Here is a 26,849-nt window from a genome sequence, read left to right on the forward strand (position 1 = left end):
TCAGATATGCTTTTTGTACCTTGGTCAACTATAGATGGGTTAAAACGTAGGGTAGCCAAGGATGATAGTGTTCCTTTAGTAGATGCCAATAATATATATTTATGCCTGAAACTTCAGGGAAGATCCATTTGAATTACACTGCTAAACATTGTTCTTTTACCAGTTTATACAAAGCTGGGTATTGTTTTTATTTTGTTCAGAAACAAGGAAAAAGAAAAAAATCCCACTGGTACATTATTATATCATCATAATGCTTTAGGCAAATGTATATTAAAGATATATCACCGACATACTTTCGGTGCCATCAGCTTCTGCTTGTTCTTCTCTTTGCTTTTGTTTAAATTTCATATTTCCAAAATGCATTATTGCACCAGTCAGTTTGTAAGAGCCATATTTTTCATCTGGAATAAATCCCAATATATCGAAAGCTTGCTGTAAAAAATAAAATCACTTGTTTTTTTAAGTAGAATTTTAATGCCCAAAAACAATGACTGTTCAGTTGTGCTCATTTCTTTGATCGTTTAACAAAGAACTCAATCTGAATTACTGTAGTTCTAGATGATAAGACCAAAATAATAATTACTGCATACCCTGCAATGGTAGCCCATTCTTCTTACAATAAATGGTACAGCTATGCAGTGCTGTTGCATTGTTTGTGCTTTGGAGAATAGATGGGCATGAGTAGCTTTTCTGACACATAGCTTTTATATTTAGTAGTGGAGAAATAGAACTAGGTGTGTGTTGGAATATCTTTATAGAAAACTCAGTAGCGAATTTTGCCTAAATTATCTTTAAATAAATGCAGATGCAGTTTCTTATTAATACTCTAGTTAGTATTTCTGCCTCCTCATCTTCTTAAGCATTTAGAAAATAGAAACGCTAGGGGGACTGATCTACCAACCATCTTAACAAGTATTTAACTGCTTTCATGTAGAACACCATTAATGCAGAGCACCCCTAATGCCACATTTCCTGACTTTAGCAGATGATTACTAATACAGGTATCAGACCCCTTATCCGGAAACCCATTATCCAAAAAGTTCCGAATTACGGGACGGCCATCTCCCAGAGACGAAATTTTAATCAAATAATTCCCATTTTTAAAAATGATTTCCTTTTTCTCCATAATAATAAAACTGTACCTTGTACTTGATCCCAACTAAGATATAATTAAGCTTCATTGGAGGAAAAACAATCTTATTGGGTTTAAATACTGTTTAAATAATAAATAATTTAAATTTTAAATAATTTTTTGTAGACTTAAGGTAGGAGATCTGAATTACGGAAAGATCTCTTGGATAACGGGTCCCATACCTGTATCGCAAAGTCTATTGTTCAGAAGATGTCTGTCTATAACATGCATGTATTATGTGTTGCATCGCTACATTAATAACTTCCAAGTTCAGTTACATTCCAGGAGTTACCTCTGCTGTATCTAAAGTCTGGGAACAGACTTTCAAGCTTCTGGTTAAAAGATATTTTTCTAAACTATTTTAGAATCATTTGAAAAAAGGAATTAGTCAAGAAATACATGCCTTACATTATGAACATTTTTATATAATTCTATGTTTGTATCTATAGGTATATATATATATATATATATATATATATATATATTTTAACGATCAAAGTCAAGACTTACATCTGTCGCTATTAATTCTTCACTATCATCAAGGTTGTCCACTGTTACAACACCTTGAGAGCTGAAGTGAAAGTCATATGGATTTGTACTAACAAGTAGCATGTCTGTAACAAAGGAAAGAAAAGAAAGAAAAGTTTAGTTTGATTTCATTTTGCGTTAAAGTATGAAAGCAATGTCAAATGGATGATTAGCTCTCCCTCATTACCTTGTGGTTTTGGTTACTCAAGTTAGCTGGTAATGTGCACAAATCAGATAAGCAGACAGGCTCTTTGAATACTAATAATAATGATATTATTATAAGGCTTTCTGTTTTAGCTGTCCATGCAGCTAATACCAGAGTAATACTTGGTTGTGTGCAGATTGTGTGGACAGCTTTTCCAGCAACTTCCCTTTGGCAAGTAAATGTTCCAGGGAAGCCACACTTTTAGCCGTTTCTAAAACCATACTCATGTTGCTTCTAAGTTTGTCTGATTTGTTAAATGTCTGAAGAAAGCGGCTTGCAAAGCACCATGGTCAGCCAGAAAATGGATAAAACTCGAACTTTATTTACATCCTTAATAACCCAGAACGCCTGACGTGTTTCGTGCGTACCCGCACTTAATCATAGCATGCATTTTGAGACAGAAACATACTTTATTAAGCCTATCAATTAATGACATCACATCCCTTTTTTTTCTTTCTCTCTTTATGTGTATATAATGAAGTAGAACGAAATAAAGAAAGATAGACTAACATGACATATGCAATTCTCTGGCGGCATCACTTTGAGGGAACATAACTATTAATATCAAATATAGAATTTAAACCATGTGGATGGTGTGTGCCCTAAATATCCACTTCACTTCCCTCTGCAAAAGTTTCATCCACAGATTCCCACCTCGTTCATCTGGAAACACCCTGTCAATGACCTGAATCTACAGCAAAGCCACATTACTATTGCAACAGTCAATAAAGTGCCTAGAAACTGGACTATTACTTTTTTTTGCAACAATGAGTGCAATATGTTCCCGTATCCTATGTTTAGGTGGACGAATAGTACAGCCCACATACTGAAGGAAACAATTCATACAAGTCAACAAATAGACCACATGGTGTGTGTTGCAATTAGCGTAAAAGCGCATATAAAAAGAACACTTGGTCACAGTGCTGTCAAAAGCAGTGGAACGCTTACGTGCACGTAATACATCTCCGCGCACCACAAGGATATGTCCCCTTAATGTCAAGCCATGTAGTTTTAGCTTTTTTCAAGACTGTTGGAGATAAATAATTGCCCAAAGTGGGGGCTCTATCTGAAACAAATCTACAACCATCCACTACCACTGGGGGTCATTGAAGAGAACTGGAAACAAATTTTGAATGATCTTTTTGATTCTTTTTTTTTTTTTTGATTTCTATAAAATGGGAAACACCTTTGTTGCCCTCCATCACAAAGGGCCCCCTCCGAACTTCACCAGCCATGGTCCTAGATGACAAGAGTCAGCCCTCAAAAGGTAGTTCCCCGCACAAGGCTTCCTATAGACATCAGTTTCAACAGACCCGTGTGACTCCTTAATTCAAGGTCCAAAAACGTGATCCGAGTTTTACCATACTCACTTGTAAATTTTAAGTTTAAATCATTCATATTTAAAAATTCCACAAATTGTGAAAAAGGATATTCAGTGCCCCTCCATACAAAAAGGAGGCCATCCACAAACTTCCTATATAACACCACGTGCTATAACAAAGGTGCCTTACCACCAAAGATGCGGGATTCCTCCCACCAACCCATGTACAGGTTGGCATAAATGCAAATAACTGCAGTATAAATGTTAGGCACCCCCCAGTGATTTGAATCATTAACCTGATACCCTGGCTGGTGCTCCTGTTAGCAGAAAAATGCACTGGCTTGGGGAATCTGTGACCTAGCGATCCTCTTCCATCTATCTTCGTTCCTCTGAAACCTGGGGCCGGCACATGCGCAGTAGAGTGAAAATGCAGACTTTCTTGTTAAAGTTCGGCTTTTCACTCTACTGCACATGCGCAAGTGGAGAAAAGACAGAAGAGGATGGCTCGGTCACAGTTACCCTTTTCTGCTAATACGAGCACCGGCCTAGGGTATAAGGTAAGTGATTACAATAACTGGGGGGTGCCTAAAGTTTTGGCACCCTTCAGTGATAGTAAGTTTTCTTCTCCTTTAAGACAACACATGAACCCCTTGATTGGCTACATCAAAGCTGATCAACTGGAGGCTTTTATGAACCCCAGTTTGCTTAAGGGCTCCACAGACTTCTTTATATAACACCATACAAAAAATATTATTTAGCCCTTACATATGAAGAGTGACATATAATCCTCCCACTACATGGCCTATAACATGTATTCATTTAGACTTACCTTGCAACTCACTCATTTTCCCACTTAAAATCTGGTAGAAAATGTGGTAACTTCTTTCTCCTGGCTGCTGAAAAATTACCCTGGATTTTTCCAGCAAATCTGGAGGAAGATTATCAACAGACCTATGTTAAAAAGCTTCACTGGTAGAGGAAAAGAATTAGGAAAATGACACATGGAAAAAAACACTTAACTTAAGGTTTAGTGTTAGAAAAATGGAAGATCTATACAGTGTACTGCACCATAAATGTTGTTCCAGTTTTATAACTCTGCATTAGGCTGACCTGCTTCATCAGGTCCCTAAAGGGTGGGACTTCAAAAACTGTTTAATCAGGAAAAGATACTGTGCACCTTCAGCTATTGTTAAAGCAAAATTCCATGCAACCCCCAACAGCATTCCCACTAGAAACCACTTATGGCCTTCTACTTTTAAGGGATGCACATCAATCTGGCCATACACGTTCAGACCTTAGTTAGCATTGTCAAATGTTTGGATATAGATTATACATTTTAATGCAACACTTTAAAAATAACATTTAGATTTCAGGATTAAGATTAAGTTTCAGGATTAGCTGGAAAAATAACAAAATGGATGATGTTCTGGCCATTAATTGACAGACAACTATCATATGAAAGTTATGTCCCGGAAATAGTAGTGACGTATAGAAAATTTCATACCAGGAATGACGTTCTTGTTTAAAGGTTATAGTATGTGCCTATTTGAATGACCTTGCTTTAATCGGTTGTGTGCGCGAAGCTTCGTCAGTTTCTATTTTAAAATACAGATTTTTTTTACCCATGGATTTTCGTCAGATAGGCAATACATGCAATACACATTTGAAAATTTTTGTTGGGTAATGATAATTCATTTTCCAAAAGAAATTTTCAAACCTGTCCAATCAACTTAACAACCGTGGTACAAAAGTCAGGATACATGATCTAAAAATCATACGAAACCTTGTTTCATATGATTATATCGACAGTTGTAAGGACAGCTGGACAGTTATTAAAAAGTGTTTAATTAAGAACATTAATTAAGAACACTTATTGGTCATTGGTTATCTAAGCCTTCTATTGGCAGCTGCAATTATCCTGTAAAAACATTTTTTGTTGCCAGTGTAACCTCCTTTACTAATCTCTCTCTGCACATTATCTTTGAAGACACCTGTGTGTCAGCAAAAGCAATCTAAATACCCCAAATGTTTTTTAGTGTAACCAGACCACAAATATTTAGACTTTATTTATAACAAATGTATTATTTTTCTTGCTATGTATACACAGTCTGTAAATGTCTGCAGTTGTGTGCTAAATTACATTTTCTTTCCATGTTACCATGTTTCTTAATTTATATGGTTTCCCTTCTGTTGTAAAATTATATTGTGTGCTATCACTATTGATGTCAAAACTCATCATCATACAATACATACTCAATCATACATAAAAAAGAACAATATACAACTAGACTCAGCAGGCATGCAACTAGCAAAGCTCAAGAGCTAAAAACTTACAAATCTCAATATCAGCAGATGACAACTTGCCCGTGGTGCCAAAATGGATCCTGATGAATTTACCCTTTGTAGATGAATAATAGTAATATTTTTATTAACATTAAAAAATGTAATGACATTAAGAATAACCATTTTAATGATCACATATTGGATTATTGCAGGTCACATTTGACCCATCATTAAAGGACCATTAACACTAAAAAATAAAATGGTTTTGTAGATATAGGGCCCGATTCACTAAAGTCCGAAATAAGGAGTGCTATTTATAGCATGCATTAAAAATCTTATCACTTCTTATTTTTCGCTCGATTCACTAAAAGGACATTTGTCATAATTAAGAAGCGATGTTCTTGGCGTTATTTATCTTGCGACGACATATTTTCAAGCAACGTGCTGCGTAATATGTTGTACGCTGCGTAATATATTGCTTGAAAATATGTCGTCGCAAGATAAATAACGCCAAGAACATCGCTTCTTAATTATGACAAGTGTCCTTTTAGTGAATCGAGCGAAAAATAAGAAGTGATAAGATTTTTAACGCATGCTATAAATAGCACTCCTTATTTCGGACTTTAGTGAATCAGGCCCATAATGTGTTACTCTATACTGGTTTAAAAATTGCATATTTGCTGTGGTTTAGAGACATAAATGAGGATACAGGGCTCATGTTTATACAACAGATAAGCTTTGTTGGTAAAAATAAAGTTTATTTGTGGGTGCTGGACAAGCAGACAACAAAGTTGAACTGTAAAAGAAAAGTAAATATGTGAAATCTAAACCTTTTTATAAATGAAATACAATTATATAAAGGGGTCAGTTATGCGGTGACAGTGGCCTTGGCAGGTCAGCTTGTATAACAACAAACTAGAAGTGTCACTTTTTTAATGCAGTATGCAAAATGCTAAATGTTTTTTTACCCACAATGCAGCATTTCCTCCCCGAATAGCCCCTATGTGGACTGGCAGCCTAAGAAGGCTCTGTTTGGCATTATACTTTGTTTTTATGCAACCAAAACTTGCCTCCAAGCCAGAAATTCAAAAATGAGAACCTGTTTGAGGCCACGGGGAGGAACATCCAAAGGGTTGGTGAGCAACATGTTGCTCCTGAGCCACTGGTTGGGGAACACTGCTCTATGTCATACTTAAAATTAATTTAAAGGTGAACACCCCTTTAATTTACTTCTGGTGGGCAGCATTAAAAATACATGAGCTTGTGATTCATTTGCAACAACTATGCTCTACCTATTGTCAACCCCGTGGGGAACCCTGAAGATCACCACCACACTCACTGTGCCAGTTGGTAAATAACCCTTTATATCATTAGTTATACTGTCTGCTGGTTCAGTAAACTACACCTCCACAAACATAAATACTAAAATGTTACTGGAATCAGTTTCCACTATAATTTCAGCACATAGAAAAACTTGCCATATAACAGTCATGGAAATAATAATGCCTGGCTCCCATGAAATAATTAAGTGCTCTAAAAACTGTTGGGAAAACTTTTCTTCTGTTATAAAAGTAGGGAAGCAGAAAACTAACTTACAAAACGGGATGAGTTATCATTCCTCAGTGTTTTAGCATTTCCAAAAGCTTCCAAAGCTGGGTTGGCTTGGATGATTTGATCCTCCAGTGTTCCCTAAAACACAATTAAACAGTCTGAAGACCCATTACAAAGAAATTAAGCAGAGTGCAACTTTTTTTTACTCAAATACAGACAGTAAAGCCTTACAGTGTATATAACTGCACACATAACATATTCGGCTTTTTTTTGCATACTGTAATTAGCTGTCAGGCAGTTTGAATAAACTGGGAAATTCACAATATACTTCAGCAAGTAGCTCCCACTGCAATGTTTAGATGTAAATGTATACACAATGTGTGTTCTGTGCATACATTAAGCTAACCCCCCTTTACATAAATATATATATAAAGCACAAACCCTAATTATTGGGTTTATATTGACAGATCTTATCAGGCCTGTTATCCAGAATGCTTAAGACCTGGGTTTTTGAAATACGGGATCTTTCTGTAATTTGAATCTCCATACTTTAAAGGAGAATGCAAGTCAAAATTTAAAAAGCATACTGCCCAATAGTCCTCATATTGTTTAGTAAAAACGCCACACTTTTGGCTCACCTAATCAAATATTTACTCAGTCACACTTACTTCACATTTTCTAGAACAGGCAGCCATCTCTAAAAAGGTATTCTCCCTTCCTTTCCCTCCTTGCTTCATACTGCACATGTGTTTCATTCCCTCCCCCCACTCCCCTCTGCCAGATCCGCTTCTGATTGGCTGGTGGGCATGTGTAGCTCAGAACAGCAGACAGGATCAAGTTACACACATGCTCAGAGAATAGGAAGGCTGCCGCTGGCAGCCTACAGGAAGGGGAGAGAGATTTCAGTGATGTCACTGTAGTCTTCACAGTGCTGTAGGCTGCCAGCACCATATCTCAGAGACGCAAGCAGGGATCTGGGAATTTAGATATGCAGTAAGTACTTAAAAAGAATGCCTTTAGACTTACTTTTAATTTATATTAACCTTTCATTGTCCTTTAAATTTACTAAAAAAAATGTAAACATTAAATAAACCATATGATTGTTTTTGTCACCAGTAAGGAATAATTATATCTTAGTTAGGAGCAAGTGCAAAGTTTTGTTTTACTTTTAAAGAGAAAAGGGGAATGTTTTAACATTTTGAATTATTTAATTAAAATACAGTCTATGGAAGATGGCCTTCCCATAATGCATACCGGTATATAATAATCCCATACCTGTATAATATAACCAACCATGTGACTGCTTTGCCCTGCACATATTACAAAAGTGAGCCTGTGCTTAACAGCAGTATGCATTATTATAATATAATTATAATTATAAACTATGGAAGTATAAATAATTATAATTATAAACTATGGAAGTATAAACTATGCTCTACAATAATTTGGTTGCATTTTGCATTTGTAGCATCTTTTTGTTTATTATATTTATAAATATCCAGGGCCTGACTGGGTTATAAGCAGCCCTAGCAAAAAAAAATATCAATACAGCCCAGATTCATGCATGTGATGCTTATACACTTTATGTGAGTTGTAGGCTGCCTTAAACATAAAGCATTATCTTTAAGATAATCTATGCAGTTCACAGATTTATCTTCAAAAATAAAAGTTGCAGGGTTGTCATTTCATAATAAATACTGATAGCTATGAAGTATTAAAAGCAGGTAATACCCAGATTTGTCAGTGCAATTATGAGTAGGTATCATTAGATTATAAAAGTACATAGAATAAATCTTAAAACCTCAAGATAAGGTAATAGTAAGGAAAAAATAGACACTTACCCCAGTCTTGGTAGCTGGTTGCTGCAACCAAAAAAACAAACAAAACCGTATTAATGTTGGTAATGAAAAAACATAAAAACATTAAATGGGAGTTTTGGCCACTCGAGGATTTGCTATTCATATTAATAAGTGAATGGTAACAGAATCAATACCGTATAGCCACAAATTAAGCTTAAAAAGTGATTTTATACACAAATAATAAATACAGTTAAAGGGGCTCATTTATAAACACTAAGCAAATTGTGCACATGGGCAGTAACCAATAGCAACCAATCAAAGACTTATTTTGCAGCTGCAGGCTGGAACAATGTAAATAAAAGTTACAGTACCATGGGTTACTGCCCAGGTGCAAATTAATCAAGTGTTTATAAATAACATTTAAGGCAAATGGAGAGAGTAAACAAAAGACAGCAAGCTAGACAAAAGCAAAATGAAAATTATTAGCAAGGTAACTTACATTTTTCTTACTCATGGGATCACCAATAGCAGCAACTGTGGCAAAATACTGAATAACACGTTTTGTGTTCACAGTCTTGCCGGCACCAGATTCTCCACTGATTGAAAGAGATTTAATGAAAAGAAGAATGATCAGATATATTTTACTGAATACATTTCATCAATAGCAAACAAAAATATGTTTCAAATATTATTTACAGTGTGATTTAATACAAAAATATACTAATGTACCTTGAAAAACAGTGTGATTTAAGGAGAAAAAAAACATAAATGTAACCCAAAATCTTTCTAGGGGTCTTCCATTATTGCTTTGGGGCCCAAACAGCTGTAATTTATTTACTTAGCCTGTACTGCATCAGAGAAATAATGTTATTTTACCTAAACTAAAATGAGGAAACGCACACATGGAAAGGTGGATTTAGCACCACATTATTAATATGACAAACCATCTAAAAGGATTACAAATCTAAATAAAGGTCATTTGTTATTTACTCGGTATTGTAATGATGAAAATAGTTATAGTAAATAATTTGTAATAGACCTATTTCTGGAAGTATATTTTCCAAAGTGTCTTCTTTTAGATAATGTAATAATGTTACCACTTCATGAGGATTGTACTTACGTGATCAACATGGACTGGTTTTCTCGATCTAGCAAAGAAATAACAGTGTTACAGCTAATGTTTCTAAAATAAATGGGCATGCTATAAATGTTGTAAAACAATGATTTCATTTCTGAGTTCTGTGACGTGTGGTGAGTTTGAGAACTTGAGCCCATGATTTAGTGCCCCCGAGGCACAACACTCATAGGGCTTATGAAGATGTCTTATCTTAATGTAGCTTTGAATAATTTTTTTTTTTTTTTACTTTTTAACTCCATGACCCCTGTGAAGATCCTACAGTGGCTGTATGTGGTTGCTGCTCAAGCTTGAGCTCCATGCAATGCTGTTATTTTGATACTGTTTGCCGTGGTATGAACATTCTCTATACAAATCAGTTAACCAATGCAAACAGATCTTAACCAGATGATGGTATACTTTTTATGAAGTGAATTAAAAAGTTTAGCAATAAGACAGCTGACAGCTGCTGCTGTCTGAGAAAAGAAGTTTCTCAAATGTTGATTTAGAGGATAACATTGGCTTTGCTTTACAGCCATTATATATAAAGTGATAAGCCTGATTAAAACATGTTGTGCAGAAAAAAATGCACACAAGAATATGGGAAGATGGATATAAATATGGACACTTACTGCGTAACATATCATGGTAAGCATTGTCAGCAATGGAGAAAATATGAGGCGGGGCTTCAGAACGTCTCTTGCCCTTGTAAGCAGCGACTACCTCAGTTTTGTAGACAGGTAGCCATTTGTACGGATTCACAGTCACACAGAATAGGCCAGAATAGGTCTAAAAACAGATAAACAAACTTAAACTAGCATATAATATGGTGAAAAAAAAATCTAATGTTTCACTACAGAAAGTCAATAATGAGTTTAACCTTAAAGGTGTACTGCCATCACGTAATTACCCCCTTTTATCATTTACTTTGGAATTGCACCCCTTTTTCCCAAAATGGCCACACCCTAGGCAGGTGACTTTAAGGCCTTATTCTAGTTCTGTCCCTAATTAATATCTAAGAAAGTGTCTCAAGTCATCCAATGATATAGGGGTCTATAAAAATTCTGATCCCTCATCTAGCTTATGCCCAAGTACAGAGATACAGTTCATTATTTTGTTAATAGTATTAATTTAAAAATGTTACAATCTTATGATTCAGATATGTCTGGTAAAATCATGGCTCAACTTCTAGGAATCTTATGATAAATGCTACCCTGATTGTAGTGTATTGGGTAAACACTATTTCCTTTTAAAAAATGTTCAGGAAAGTAACTTTAAAGTAAACAAAGTGATTTTACTCTTTAACCCTTTCAGAGCCATAGATTGTAGAATCTACAGTGCATAAAAGTACCATATTGCTAACTCCATACATTCTAGCGGGGTACTACCTTATGATTGGTTTCTAGACAAGTAAAAAACATTTACTATATTTCCCCTATGTTATTAGCTTTCTCTTTGATCTATGCTACTAGGAAAAATGGGAAGTGGAAAGATAAAAGAAACATGGAACTGAAAGGGCAAAAGCAATAAATTATGGTAACCTACATAGATCATCCAGTTGGCATATCTCTTGCGTAGATTAAATAACACAGATGCCTCATTCAAGTGTGTCAGCATGGCCATGTCTTCCATCATATCAAACTTTGGGGGGTTCATCTGCTGGACATCACCCTCCTTCACAACAACTGTCTATATAAAGAGATGCAACAAGAAAAATTAGATATCAAATGCAGTTATTTTTTCTGCAGTAAGTGACTGTATAGTAATGCATTTAAACAAGGTTTAACATATGCTTATCCTCATACCCAGAAGTTCTGAGCATCCTGAGCTTACAATGATGTAAACATTTGACTCAGAATGACTCTTTGACTTGTTAAAATGATCTAGTAGAAAGATGTCTAGATGTCCATTACCAATTCATTTTATTATTCCTTTTATCATCCCTTGTTCAGTCAAAAAGTATCAACCAGAACAAATAACTGTACAGAAAGTAACATGGAGATTTCTCATAAAATACTAAAAAGGGCTAAACCAGGTCCCTGATCCCTAAATAATGGAGCATAATAAGTACATTTTTTTTTACCTTTCCATCACCAACTTCAACAGTTACTTTGCCTCCTCCAGTTTCTTTTATTTCAGCCTCTAGATAAGCCTCCTTGTCATCTGGTATCCAGCATTTTTTCTTTCCTATTATAGGAGAATACTGTCTGTACCCTTATGTACCATGAATGAGATATTTAATGAAAGTGTGAAATACATATATATATATATATAGAGAGAGAGAGAGAGAGAGAGAGAGAGAGAGGGAGGGAGAGAGCACACTGGCATTTTACTTATCTTTCCCAGGAATCCCTATTGCAGACGTGGATGCATGTGTACACTACTGTGCAGTGTAAGTCTGCAGAGGGGTGCATGGGAAAGTTAAGTAAGATAACCTTTTAAAATAATAATTTTTACAAACAGAAGCTAAACAACCAACATACCATCGAAAGCCACCGTCTGCTGTATCATTAACTCTTTCTCACTTTTTCTAAGGAAGGAAGCTGCCTCCCCAAAATCAGACATGTCCATCATTTTGGCAGACTAATTCTGAGCACAGTATTGATCACTGAAAAAGAAAACAAGTATGATTGTTAAATGATTTTTTTTCCATTTAATAATTAATGCTCATGTTAATCAATTAAGTTTAAAGCATTCAATGAGCTAACTGATCACTTTGTCTGATTGTGTCTGTTTTAAAATGCTATGAGTTCACCTGGAGTAATGTTGTTTGTTTTATTTTTGAACATAAACTACAGGGGCTAGTGCTTGTTTTCAATTGCCATGAGTGCTGGTACTATTTGTCCAAGAACCAATAGTTAGCCAAAGCTCTGTTGGTGCAAAATATATTTAAGTAGTTATAGCCAGCAATAAGAAAATCCAGTGTGAACAGATATACAAGCTCTAATTGTTTTTTACCTTTTTGTCTTATTTCAATTCAATAACCGCATACTGTATGCCTGCACTAATTGTAAGTTTTTATTATTATTTTTGTATTGCAGTATTTTATTGTATTTGTTTTAATGCTTTGATTTAACTGAAAAGTGATATTTAGATAAAATTATATAATTTTGAAACAGTGGGCACAGTTTGGTATCATCTATTTAAAAAGTAACAATGATTATGTGTAAATATAGGATTTTCTGAAATTAGAGAAATTAATATGCAAAAAGGGATTGTATGCACAAGAAAACCATAAGTTGATACCTACCTTGTGAAGTAAATGATTCTGTTTCTAGTTCAAAGTGGGTCCAGACACTTATAGCAGGTCTTGCAGGTCACTGAGTCAGAGTATCACACTCTCCAGGTTTATAAGGAGTGGGCAGGGAAGGCAAGATAAAGATAATATGCCTATAATTTTACAGGGCTGTGTTTTATCACTCAGTTGTTTGCTGCTTGGCTTCATTGTTGGTATATGACCTAATGGAATTAAGAAATTGTTTTCCAAATCACATGCAACAAAAACACGGAGCTAAATATGCACTGAAGGGGATGTCAGACTGTCTCTTATCACAAACCACTTCAATAGAATGGTCACCATGTTTATCTTAATTCAGTACTGTCTAAATTTCAAGTTTCACATGACTGGCATGCAGGGGAATGCTTTTATGTATTGTGTTGTGCTGCAAAATATCATTACGTGCTGTATAAATGAGATTAGAATATTTTGTTCAGAATTTTGTTATTTTAGTTTAGTTTTTGTCACTAGATTCGATTGGCCAGTTGGATCGCTGATCAGTTTTCAGTTAGCTTTTTTTTTTTTATTCAATATATTCAATATGTGTTTTTCTAAAAAGTGTATAACACCCACTATACCAATACAAACATCAGACCCACTAGTATAGAAGTAAAGTAGGCCTAGCATGACTCCTTGCTGAGGTGCAGTTGCAGTACATGTGCATTAGCCTCCTCCTGATCAGATTACCCTCCTCCTGAAGTTTAGGGTAGGGGTGGGGCTAAAAGGATTATGCTGTGGAATACAGCACTGTCTTTTTAAATATTTGCATTATTATTAAAATAAAATATATTGAGAAACACCAAGGGGCAGATTTATTAAAATGTGAGATTAAAGCTCAGCACAGAAAAATTCACCCACTTTCTATTCATTGCTATGGGAAGTGTATTTATCAAATGGTAAACTCCCAGATCACAAGCATTCTGGATAACAATGACACCCTAACCTGGCCTAAATACACACTTGATCTGGCCAAAACTGTCCAATTTCTGACAAGCTCCACTCCTCTAGGGGTTCAAAATTTAGGAGTACTTACACAGACTGGGACATGCTGTACTCCCACCTGTCCCCCTGACAGTGGCTCTGATCCAAAATAAGTTCATTTCCATTACTTAAAGTTCACATCTAACAATGTGACATAAAGCCAGAAGCCTTTATGATTTATTTGTTCAGCCATTGAACAAACAAGCAAATCTGGTGTAATTCAACAAAACATATACAATGTTTAGAGAGCATTGGTAGTAGACTGCACTTAATCTTGTGTTAATAGAATTCACCTTAACTACTATGAGGTGACAATGTGCCCAGGGACTCTCGGAGCACCTTGCCACAGGCAGCACTACTGGGGGAGTGCCAAATAGTCTCCAACAGTCTTTTTTTCAGAAGTTGGAAGATGTCCTTATAGAAACTACCTTGAAATAATTGAAACATGCATAATAATACAAAAGCATGTACCATATTTATACCATGACTTTAAATTGTATATGATTTAGGTGCCAGATTTACTCCCTGTACAGCAAGAAATTAAATTCAGAATATCTCACATTCTTTTCATGGGCATCTTCTATTACTTGCAAGTAAACAGTGGACAGAAAAGACAGAAAAAAGAGATGTTGTGCATTGCAGCTTGTGCAAGTGTTCTTTTTTTTATATTGGCAGTGTCATTATTAAAGCTGACAGTAATGTGATGGCTGGATGGACTGTTAAGTACCATTTGATTACATTTCTTAGTGACTATTTCCATAATAATGCATGCAAGAAAAGAATGTGGAGACAAGAATTATATCTGACTGAACAGCTCAGATAATGGGCACTGTAGTTGCCAAACTTGTGTCTAACTGGCATGTAATCCTGAGCTTGTCCAAAATAACTCCTACAGCAGCTATATTAATGCTTTCCTTGCTGACAATATTACAGTGCAGCTGCACATAGTTATTACAGATTAAATATGGAGGTTTACCCTTTCGTTATGTTAGGCTATTTTTTTTTAAAAACATTTAACATGTTTGTGTTTATTATTTTCTGAGGGAGTTAGAGATTTTTATGCTTTATGTGCATTTAGCTGTTATGATCAATCTTAAACCTCAATGTCTCTTGCATAACTATCCCCCCTTTCTTTTGCAAGTGATGGTGTAGAAAATGTTGAAAGCCTTTCTGTCTCTATTACTGCTCTCAAGAGATCCCTAATGAAGCAGGGAGTAATACTAGCAGAGATCGCAGCAATTGGGCCATGCAGAGGAAACCTGTTGAATTAACCTTAAAGGTCATGTAAACACCACACACAAATGTAATCAGTGAACAGCTTCTTTAAAAACTTTTAATACCTGCCACTCTGGTTGTCAAGGGGTTAATAGTAAGGCTACAGCATCCCTTTAATCACTTAGATTTTCATTTCTCCTCTAACCCACTTGGCCCCCTCTCTCAGGAATTTGCTGTGGCTGTTGGCTCCTGGGCATGCTCAGCTTTTCTCAGCTCAGGTTACTAAACACACCTTCCATTCTAGCAGCCAATGAAGAGATGGCATTGCTTGCTTACATAGGAACTTAACTCTAGCTGTCTGCTCCTATTTTTTTTTTCATCCTAACCTCCTCTCCTGAGCTTAGCTTAATCATTACTCATGATTACATTAATCAGTATTCATGATGAAATGTATGCTGAATAAGGGTCTGTGTGTGTGAATGCTGTTTGCAGATTTAAATGTGACTGATTATATGTCAGAGGAAAAATGGCCACCGGGTGAAAAGCTGCTATTTGCTTTAGTAAAATGTGATGGTGCTGGCAAACAGAGGGGATATATGCAGTACAAATGATGCCATTTGGGTGGGGGAGACGTGCCCAACTGATATACATTGTAGGCAAATGTAGGCTTTACATGTCCTTTAAGGGAAATGTCTCATAAAACGAGTTAGTTGCCTGCGATAGATCTCTGCTTCCGTGGGTGACTAACCTCTCTGAAATGTCTTGCCACCAGAAACAATAGGAGTCACTGGTGGAATGGCCTATCCATTGCTTTGGCTTTCCAAAGTTGCACTAAGTTTCCTTCTGCAGGCAACTTCATGGGACTTTGGAAGGTTGAATCGATGCGTAGACCTTTTCACTGGCAACTCCTTAAGTTACTGGTGAAAAGGTATTTTGGAGTGGTTAGTCTATCTTGATCTACCGTGGGTGACTAACTTGCTCCGTAAGATATTAAACGGGAGACATATTGGATTTTTAAACCAAACACATTACAGGCTCATGGCTTAAATGTGGATATTGATTTAACAGCTTTTTAATCATTTTATAAAAATGTATACTGTAATTGATATTTATCAGTTAATTTTATTTTGTTCTATCGTGAAATAAGTGCATTACTCTTCCTTTTTTGTAATAACCTTTGTTGACAAGTTATGTTTTGTCTTCATCCTCATACGAATCACATATACATGTTTCGCTTTTGGGCAGTAGTGTGATTTAACCATATGGTATAGGTTCTAATTCACCTTTTTGTTGGTAAGAATAGAGCGCAATAATGTAGGTTTAGTGTTTGCCAATAGGTACACCACAACTGGCATCGATTGGCTAGAATAAATCACTATTCAAATTACATATCAGTGCAAGCCATATCCATTCGCCAGCACTTTGTCTACATTAGGTTTTACTGCGCACGCACGCACCGACGTCAATTCCTCCTTTTAGTCACGCTTATGAGCGGGATTATGTAGCAATGCTGGTATTTATTTTATTTCAGTATACAGTACCATCAGGTTTAGACATAGGATCTTTAGCAATCACCATACACCATCATGTTTAGTCGCAGGAGCGTAAGCAACATTTTTTGCCCCTAGTCCTGTTAACCCCTTTGTCGCGATGTTATGTGCAGATACGCGTATGTCACTTCCACCTTTGAGAGATGGAAGTGAGGCGGATAACGGTTGATTTTAAATGGTACAGGTATGGGACCTGTTATGCAGAATGCTCGGGACCTGGGGTTTTCCGGATAAGGAATCTTTCTGTAATTTGGATCTCCATAACTTAAGGCTACTAAAAATCATTCAAATATTGAATAAACCCAATAGGCTTGTTTTGTCTTCAATAAGGATTAATCGGGATCAAGTACAATGTTCTGTTTTATAATTACAGAGAAAAAGGAAATCATTTTAAAAAATTTTAATTGTTTCCTTATAATGGAGTCAATGGGATATGGCCTTTCCGTAATTTGGAACTTTCTGGATAACAAGTTTCTGGATAAGGGATCCCATACCTGTACAAATATGAGACAGGTCTTGGGGGATTTTAAATGCTCTTTTATTCTGACTCCTGAGGAAGCGTGACAATAATCACGCAAAACGCGTTGAATTTTATCTTGATACCTGTATCACACTACAACTCTGTAAGTAACCTACACTGAGCAGGATTCTTTGTAATAAACATTATACTATTTTTTGTTCTCTCTTGTTTTACATCCATTTGAGGACATACCTACTGCTTCTATCAACATCTCTATAGATATCATTTGGCATACTGAATCTTGGGTTTGATGAGTGTTTTGACTCACTAATTTCTTTGACATTCTAAGACAATTAACGATAGACTTTCTATTTATGCTTTCTTTTGAAATATTTTACCTGACAGCAATATTTTCTTTTATAACTCCATAATATTTTATACAAACTCTCAATTCATTTATTTACCCAAAGATGTAATTGTTGCCCTTTTATTTATATAAATATATTATTTAAATATAAATATTATTTATATAGTTCTTCAATTTATGTCCCACCTCTCTTGCTCCTAATTCATAGTTCTATCACTTCTAATTCCCTCCATTTCTCATTTTGCTAGTTAAAAGTTTTTGCCTCTATCCATGGCATAACCAAGTTCAATCACTCAGTCAACCTCATGTAATAAGTTTACATAATTCCTAATCATTCTGGTACACTTCATGTCTCACATTCCACGTATTATGGTCAGTCATGCTGCCAACTGAAAAAACAATGAAACGTGAGGCTAGATTTATATAATTTCTTACCTACCTATTACTATCTTCTCCTATTTATTTTCCTGTCTGGTTTCTGAGCGTCAACTGTAAATAATCAAATGGTATAATTTAAAAAAGATACTAGTGTAATTAGATTTGTCATATTTAACTTATTGCTGCACTTCAAATGACAGTTGAATCAGCAATAACAATGACACAATTTGAATAACTAATCTCTTTGAACTCGTACTAACACTTAGGTAAAGCTAAGCTAAGCTACTTCAATGCTAAGATGTAGTTATTTGATAAGGGTAGCTATAAAAAAAAAAAAAAATGCTGATCAATATTAAGTGGTTAAAATTGACTCACTTCCATATTTCATTATTCTATTGTATTTACCTAAAAATAACATTAAACTCTGAATATATACAGTTGAACCTCAATTTTAAAATGTTCCAGCCATTCACATTGTTCATTCATCCTTCAGGCAGAACATTGGGTTAAAAGTTTGACCAACCCCCCTTAGGAAAGAAAACAATAGCAAAAATTACTACATATAACACTCTCTTCCCCACCGAAGTAGTCTTTATTTTTCTGTTCTATTGGAGAAGGAAGCAGGCTTTAAGGCACTATGTGATATAAAGAACTTGATTCCTAAAAATCTTAATGACATTTGGTAAACCAAATCAGGGTGAATTATCGAGGGAGGACTGTTTAGCTCCATCATAGCTGCTCCAGGCTTTTGAGCTTCTTAATGATTTTATTGAAGATATCATCTTCTGTACTTGTGTTGAAGAACTAGGCATGCGTATGTGAAGTAGGTTTTGGCGGTTTTATACAGTTACATGGCAGAAGCACATGTTTAGCATAGCTATATAATTATTGCTGGTATGGAGGCATATTATTGTATTCTGGGATATCTACTAGACCAGTGCTGTCCAACTTCTGTGGCACCGAGGGCCGGAAACCTCCGTGGTGGAGGGCCGATAATGGAAGCTAGTTTTGACCACTGCCCCTTTTAAACCACACCCACTTGAAACCACACCCATGTTATCGCATGACCATAGCCATATTAATGGTGGTAGTACAGCAAAAACCTGCCACACTCTGCCTTTGTGCGCCACACTCTGCCTTGCCTTGCCTACCCTGCCTGTGTGCGCCACACTCTGCCTTCCCTACCCTGCCTGTGTGTATGGCACACATAGGCAGGGTAGGGAAGGCAGAGTATGGCACACACAGGCAGGGTAGGGAAGGCAGAGTATGGCACACACAGGCAGCTTAGGGCAGGCAGAGTATGGCACACACAGGCAGCCTACAGTGACACAATGCTGCCACTGCTCCTACTGTCTGCACAATAACTATATATTAAAAAACTTTTTAATTGCAGTACCACCTCAGTATATGTTCTTTTTATAGTGTGCAGGGTTTATTTTTGGGTTTCTACTGCTCCTACAGTCTGAGGTGTGAACAGGTGAACAATATGGGTGATTGTGTGTGAGGGGGTGGAAGTAGGCGACCAGATGCAAAGACATGAGGCGCCTTGAAGCAATGGATATCTAGTGGCCACTCATTTCTCACAGATCCCATAGCTTTGTGCTGAGGTGAGGGGGTACATGTAGGAGATCAAATGGGTGGATCTAAAAGCAAACCTTTCAACCCCCTATTATAGAACTGCCCAGATTATACATTTTTCAATATTTGGCAACTAACAGGTTAAACTTCTGAATGCACAATGTTAAAGTTAAAACAGCATTATGGTAGAAATCTGCTCTAGAGGCATCACAAAATTAAAAAGAAACAAACACTTATTTAGGTGTTTAATATATAAATATTTATATATACACAAAAAGGGACTTTTTTTTGTAAATTTAGGCTACATTTAAAGATACAGAGCCACAATAATGCTCATTAGTTCCACATTCACAGTTGATGAGTAAGCCCCTTATAAGGCATATAAGAATTGAATAATTTAAAAATACTATTGATCTTATGTACCAGTAAAGGTTTGGTTTGTGTTAATGAGCTAAAAATACTAAAACACAACTACAGTACAGTACAAAGTGCATCTGAAAATATAGTAAGAGAAAAATAAATCAGTGATACATATGGCCAGAAGATACACATACAAAGCTTAACGAGAGCATGTAAAAAGCATATAATTTATTTCACAAATGTGTTATTTAAAATCTGCAAAAAATTCATTGTTCTTCAAAATAACATACTTAGAATGACCCGGAACCTGCCACATTAGCACAATAAGCATATTAAAAATGGCTAAAATCTCTACTGTACACCAGTATAGTGTTTAAAAATAGAAAAATGAATACTCTTAGGGGCACTGTTTTGTGCTTTCTTGTTGTATAGATTTAGCAGAAAGTGCATGGAACAGCACTTGCTAGACACTTGGCCAGGGTTGCTTTATGAATCAAACCGTATATTTCTAAAGACTGAGGTTCACGTTCTCTGTATTGAGTTTTCCACTACTTAGACTGTGTATCATAGCAATCATATGTGAATGTTTGTTTAGTTCTTCTTGCTGTAATTTCACAACTGCTTCCTTCTCCTCCAAACGTGCTTCCAGCTGAGTCTTCTGAACTTCTAAGGAAGATGCCTATGGTGAACATTTTAGGAACAAATCAGATTAACTGATTTCAATTTATACATGCAACTAGGTACAATAGTATTGAAAAATACATTTGGAATAATTTTGATGGTAAGTAACACTAGCAAATTAAGTGCTGTGTGTTACTGAAGGCACACAAAAATAAACTTATTTGTTTGTTTCCCTCCAGATACATTCGGGATAACTCTTGTACGAATTATTTCTATTTACCTGGGCAGAGCACATGCATAGTATTACAGGAGATCAAGTATTACAACATCTGGGTGTGTGTGCAGAGCCATGATTCTAAAATACCTTAAGCTTCAATAGGCATCAATTTGCAATAGCAAAATTACCTGATTTTTGCTAAGTGCAGGGAAAAGTGCAAAAAATATGTGCAAACCACTAATTGCTGAATTACTCCACTGTTGAGTGCAGATTCCTGCATGTGCCCCATGAATACAGCACAGGGATGCAAGCACCCCCCCCCCTCACTAACTTGCACGTAATTTAGAAGGGCAAGTTGAGGAGTGTCTGTAACAGAGCCCTGTATTTACCTACTGCCTTAAGGTAGATAGTAAGGAAAGGGCAGTGCTGCAAATCTAGTAGTAACCACATTAAAGTATAGACAACATGTTGGGTTATTTAGATTATAGGGCCAAGTGATGTCCTATCTTAAATATCCTGACCATCTGATAATTTATCAGCAGTGTTTTCTTTAAAATTTTTAAAAACAATGTTTTAAACTAACCTATTTCAAGAAAACATGTCAAAATAATAGTACTCCTGTTAAACTGTACCATTCATAATATTGGGAAACATCCATTTAATTGTTCAAAATCCTACCTTAATGCTTAATTCCTTCCGTGCTTGTTCAGTTTTACTTAATTCTTTGCGAAGAACATCTATAGTTTCTTCCATTTCTTCTTTCTCCTTTTGTTTTGTTTTCATCTTTTCCTCTAATGATTTTAGTTTTTGCTGCAAATCTAAGAAAACAGTTTTCATTGCACAAAAATAGTCAGAAAGACAATGAAGATCTATGTCAGCAGAATATATAGTTAAGCATGGTCTCTAATAAAGCTGAGTTTAATACTCCCTGACCTGAAACTGGGTGTTCGTGAAATAGCCTTTAACTCTTATTGTATATACTGCATTCCCCTTTTCTTTCCAAAATCATTATATATACGCAAGTGGTTGCATAGCCTGTGCCTGCATTCTTTAAATGAGAATGCAAGTCAAAATTTAAAATGCATACTGCCCAATAGTCCTCCTATTGTTTAGTAAAAACGCCACACTTTTGGCTCACCTAATCAAATATTTACTCAGTCACACTTACTTCACATTTTCTAGAACAGGCAGCCATCTCTAAAAAGGTATTCTCCCTTCCTTTCCCTGCTTGCTTCATACTGCACATGTGTTTCATTCCCCCCCCCTCCCCTCTGCCAGATCCGCTTCTGATTGGCTGATGGGCATGTGTAGCTCAGAACAGCAGACAGGATCAAGTTACACACATGCTCAGAGAATAGGAAGGCTGCCGCTGGCAGCCTACAGGAAGGGGAGAGAGATTTCAGTGATGTCACTGTAGTCTTCACACTGCTGTAGGCTGCCAGCACCATATCTCAGAGAAGCAAGCAGGGATCTGGGAATTAAGATATGCAGTAAGTACTTAAAAAGAATGCCTTTAGACTTTTAATTTATATGAACCTTTCATTGTCCTTTAAAAAGGATTGTCCAGCAAATACAACAGAATTTGCAATATTTTATCAAACAGAAAATCACTTACTTTTTATTTTACTATCTCTGTCCTGCAGTTGCTTATTTAAATCTTTATGTTGGTTTTCTAGTTCATTAAGTTGTGAGATAGTCCTGAAATATCAACAGTTGCTGCTTAGTTAGATACACATTAGCAAAGTTTTGTACACTTTAATGCAGAGACCATTTTAAGTAAAATACATTCATTTAACAAAAGCTGTCATACGTGTATGTTTCCAGACTGCAGGAGATTTAAAGGAGAAGCAAAGGTAAAAACTAAGTAAGTTTTATCAGAAAGGTCTATGTAAATACAGCCATAAGCACTTACAGCCTCCCAGACTCCCACCTCTCTCCCCTGCAATCAATCTTAAACTCTGCTGCCAGGATCCTCCTGCTCTCTCCAAAGAGGGAACCTGTTCAGCCCCACTTAAGCAAAGGATAGCTTACAAAATCCTTCTGCTAACATTCAAAGCCCTTCACTCCTCTGCTCCTCACTACATTTCCTCACTGGTCTCCCTGCATGTTCCTGGTCGTCTCCTCCGCTCCTCTCAGAGCCTCCGTCTTTTTACACCATCCACACCCACTGCGCTCTCTCGTCTTAAACCTTTCTATCTCGCTGCTCCTTACCTCTGGAACTCTATCCCTGAATCCCTCCGTAGGGAAAACTCACCCACTCTCTAAGAAAAAGCTCAGCTGTTACAATCTGGAGCACTAAAACACTATTTTGCCCAGTCCTGCGCTTAAGGGCAAGTGCCCATACCTGGTGCACTCTTACCTTCCAATTTGTGCCTGTATGTTACCCAACCGCTTAGATTGTAAGCTCTATGGGGCAGGGACCTCCTTCCTACTGTGTCTCATACCACATGGCACTTATTCCCTGTGCATTTATATATATTTATTGTATTTATTTATTATAACACTCGTCCTCCCTATTTGTAATTTTGTAAGATTGTACAGCGCTGCGTACCCTTGTGGCGCTTTATAAATAAAGTTATACATACATACAGTAATGCTGCACTCTATCAAAAGAAACACAGGATTTCTTCTCTTGTCCCTTAGGAATGTGTGATCTGAGCTATAACATCTAGACTGCAGGAAGAAAGCTACTTAAAATGGCAACTGATATCTTAAGCAAAGGAGAAAGCTTCTAAAACAGTTACCCAAGTATGGTAATGGTTTCTGCAGAATAAATATATTGCTCTAGGCAGTAAAATGCCAAAATGACTTTCCTTCTCCTTTAATAATTATGTTTTGAAAAAAGTGTTTTTGGACCTTTCAAATTTCAGACTCCTGCTGTGCTGTTTCACAGATCATGGAAATTATTCTGGGACCCACAGTGAGTGAAGAAAAAAAAATACAAATTACTTACTGTTCATTCTGTGTTTTTAGTGAATCATTCAGCTTTTTCATTGTTTCAGCTTGTTTAGTTAACAGATTATATGATGCTTGTAATTCTTTGTATTGTTTCTCACACAACTCATATCTACAAGGCAAAAACAGAACTGTCCTAGATTTTTTTATGTACTTTATAACAAAAAAAAAAAAAAATTGATAATGTGTTAGAGCCTACCAGAGTGAGATGGACCACCAATTAGGGTAATATTTGGGTAGAGTGCAAATTTGTTCTCCATAATACACATGAAGCCTATAACCAGTTAGGGTGAGACTTGTAATGTAAACTTATGTGCTGCCCTAGATATAATTGAAAATAAATAGCTGAATGGCTATTATAGTGCTTTCTGTATCTGGAACCCTGACTAAGAGGTCCTTGATTAAAGGTTGGGCCTGTTAAGTGGGCTTGAACTAAAACATCCGACAACCACTGCAGTAAAATATAACAAGAGGGGCTGAGTCCAAAGCAATTCATAGCCTGTATTTAACCAAGCAGTGTGCCTTTTTGATGCGGTGGTTGTTAAGCATAACACTTGGTAAAATCTGTAGTCAAGTAAAAAACAACATAACAGATTTACATTTATATACAGAGAGCATCTACAAATGTGTTGTTTGACAATAAAATGCCGGAGCTTACCAATAAAAAAAAAAAAAAATGAAGACTTCAAGTAACCCTTCTTTTTGTAAATGTCAACAAAGTTCTTACTTTATAAGATGCTCAGTATAGGATATCTTTAATTTTTCATGTTCGTCAGCAACAGCTTGTAGCTTTTTGCTGTGTTGGAATAGCTGCTCAATATCACTCTTTGCTCTCTCGGATTCTATCTGCTGTGACTTCAAGAGTAAACTCAGTTCTTCGTTCTTTTTTTCTGCATCTTTTAACAGTGCAGCAAGCTTTCTAGCCTGTAATGTAACAAGAGACATAAATGGATGTGGAACAACCATTGGATGGAGATTTTTTTTATTCTTGCAGCAGTGGTCAGATGAGCTGAGGAGCCCTACATTGTCCCAACCCAGACATGCTCAGAAATGTGGCATTGCATAGAAATGGCCCATGTTATTTCTGGTACAGTACTACGACAGGTTAAGTAGGTCAGAAAACAGTGCTGTAGCAAGAAAATGTGAGTAGCTTTCCAGTACTGTGATTATAAATGCAGTGCCAAACTTTTTTAAACATGGTAAGCAACACATTCCTAAAGACCTGACTAAGTGAAAATGTTTGTATCATCCACTTTATTTGGCTCAAATGTTTAAAATTATTTCTAAGGTACCTGCATGTTTTCTAAGGGCAGGTGGGTAGTTTTGTTAAAGGTGATTGGTACCCCAAGAATGGAAACTAAAAGGAGTCCCAAATTGTAAAACAATGCTTTCAATATAATTTAGTCTTTGTAATTCCTATGCTTGAAGGGCACATTTTGCAATATTCCTGTATGACGGTAGTGACAGTTTGAAGGCTCTGCTCCTGTGCAAATAATTGGATGACATTAGGTGAACTTTCTTTTATCCATGTCCATGGCAGCCCTAGCTTTCTCTAAGATTGACTGGCACAGAAGTGCAGGAGAACAGTAGAACACGCAAAAGCATTCTAGCAAAAAACATATTTGTATTAAAATGTGAGACATTTTCATTTTTGTACTTGGGTTTATATCCATCTTAAGCACGAGCAACAATATGTCAGAAATGGAGCAATAGCACATATATTGCCTGGCCCAGTCCTGGGATTTAAGGGCCAATGGCCAAACATATGATATTTTTTTTCCTTCAATTTGTGTCTGTATGTTATCCACCCAATCAGATTGTAATCACTATGGGGTAGGGATCTCCTTGCTGCTGTGTCTTTTAGCACATAGCACTTAAATAAGTGTAAATTATAGATACATACATATGCCCTGTTACTCCAACCACGGCAGTTGTTGCAGGTAATAGTCAAATCAAGAAATCATGTAAAAATAAGTCATAAAGGTACATAATTTGGCTTTTTGCCAGTATCAATTTCAACAGCTGGCAATTTTGGATATTTTGTGCACCTGCTTTAACATGGGCAACAATACAACCTGTCTGTCATGGCCATAGCACAAATACTAAAACTAATGTACAAGCTAACGTGCAGAATTAATTTAGAAGTGTTAATATATTCATCTGGACTACATCGCTGTTACCTCTGCTTCAGCTTGAGCTCTTTGACATCGGTACTGTGCAATGAGCCTATCAGCTTGGGAAAGTGCCAACGCCTTTGCTTCCAACAAATCTTGCAGTCTGCTTTCTTTAGACTGTAAAAGGAACAGATGAGTGGCAATATAAAGGAATTCTAACACGCCTATGTAGTTAAATCAACACAAATACTCACTGCTAGGGCAGACAGCTTTTGTTCATATACATCCATGATATCTGAAATCCTTACATCATTCGACTGATCTTTTAGCTGGAAAAAAAAGGATTGCAAATCATCACAAGATATTTTATTTTTTACAGAGACCGACGTCTCCAAAAATGACAACAAAATCTGGATAACTTACCTCCATTCCAGTCTGCAGCTTTAATATAAGGTCTTGAAGTTTTGTGGGCGAATTATCAATACTCTGATTGTTTAAGAACTGTGGTGATTTGCAGTTATTAGAATTAACTTGCACAGCAAATCTTTTTGGTGGACAATCTTTCTCCTGCTGTATGTATGCATTATTAGCAGCAATGCTCTCTCCGAGCCTGCATAATAAGAAATTATTCATATTACACAAATGATTATCTAACTGAAAGTAATAATAATAATAATTAAAAAAAAAAGTCTAGAAAGCCAAACTAATTCTATAAAAACTGAAAATATCTAATAAGAATAAAAAAAATATGCTCTTAAAATTGTTTTCCATGTTTTTTGAAATTACTATATTTATGAGGTGTGGATCTATTATTTAGAGAGACGTTATTTAGAAAGCTCCAAA

At 36.1% G+C, this 26,849-nt stretch overlaps 2 protein-coding genes across 2 annotated transcripts in view; both read right to left on the reverse strand.

The window, feature by feature from the left end:
• myh15 (myosin heavy chain 15) overlaps positions 1-13,288 on the reverse strand; it is a 39,030-nt gene extending 25,742 nt beyond the window's left edge. The window contains exons 1-13 of the mRNA XM_002932286.5: positions 13,184-13,288; positions 12,417-12,541; positions 12,017-12,120; positions 11,479-11,622; positions 10,566-10,722; positions 9,940-9,967; positions 9,319-9,415; positions 8,862-8,882; positions 7,066-7,158; positions 5,521-5,584; positions 4,016-4,114; positions 1,643-1,746; positions 294-432 (exon numbers count right to left, since the gene is read on the reverse strand). Of these exons, the coding sequence (XP_002932332.2) occupies positions 294-432; positions 1,643-1,746; positions 4,016-4,114; positions 5,521-5,584; positions 7,066-7,158; positions 8,862-8,882; positions 9,319-9,415; positions 9,940-9,967; positions 10,566-10,722; positions 11,479-11,622; positions 12,017-12,120; positions 12,417-12,507 (1,141 nt within the window). The 5' untranslated portion in view covers positions 12,508-12,541; positions 13,184-13,288. The remainder of the gene's footprint in view (positions 1-293; positions 433-1,642; positions 1,747-4,015; positions 4,115-5,520; positions 5,585-7,065; positions 7,159-8,861; positions 8,883-9,318; positions 9,416-9,939; positions 9,968-10,565; positions 10,723-11,478; positions 11,623-12,016; positions 12,121-12,416; positions 12,542-13,183) is intronic.
• Positions 13,289-19,975: 6,687 nt separating this feature from the next.
• The window catches only part of cip2a (cellular inhibitor of PP2A), a 28,104-nt gene continuing 21,230 nt past the window's right edge, over positions 19,976-26,849 (reverse strand). The window contains exons 14-21 of the mRNA NM_001142038.1: positions 26,430-26,616; positions 26,261-26,335; positions 26,073-26,183; positions 24,620-24,816; positions 23,891-24,004; positions 22,553-22,635; positions 21,616-21,755; positions 19,976-20,778 (exon numbers count right to left, since the gene is read on the reverse strand). Of these exons, the coding sequence (NP_001135510.1) occupies positions 20,608-20,778; positions 21,616-21,755; positions 22,553-22,635; positions 23,891-24,004; positions 24,620-24,816; positions 26,073-26,183; positions 26,261-26,335; positions 26,430-26,616 (1,078 nt within the window). The 3' untranslated portion in view covers positions 19,976-20,607. The remainder of the gene's footprint in view (positions 20,779-21,615; positions 21,756-22,552; positions 22,636-23,890; positions 24,005-24,619; positions 24,817-26,072; positions 26,184-26,260; positions 26,336-26,429; positions 26,617-26,849) is intronic.

Source organism: Xenopus tropicalis, chromosome 2 (genome assembly GCF_000004195.4).
Source record: "Xenopus tropicalis strain Nigerian chromosome 2, UCB_Xtro_10.0, whole genome shotgun sequence".
Taxonomy (NCBI): domain Eukaryota; kingdom Metazoa; phylum Chordata; class Amphibia; order Anura; family Pipidae; genus Xenopus; species Xenopus tropicalis.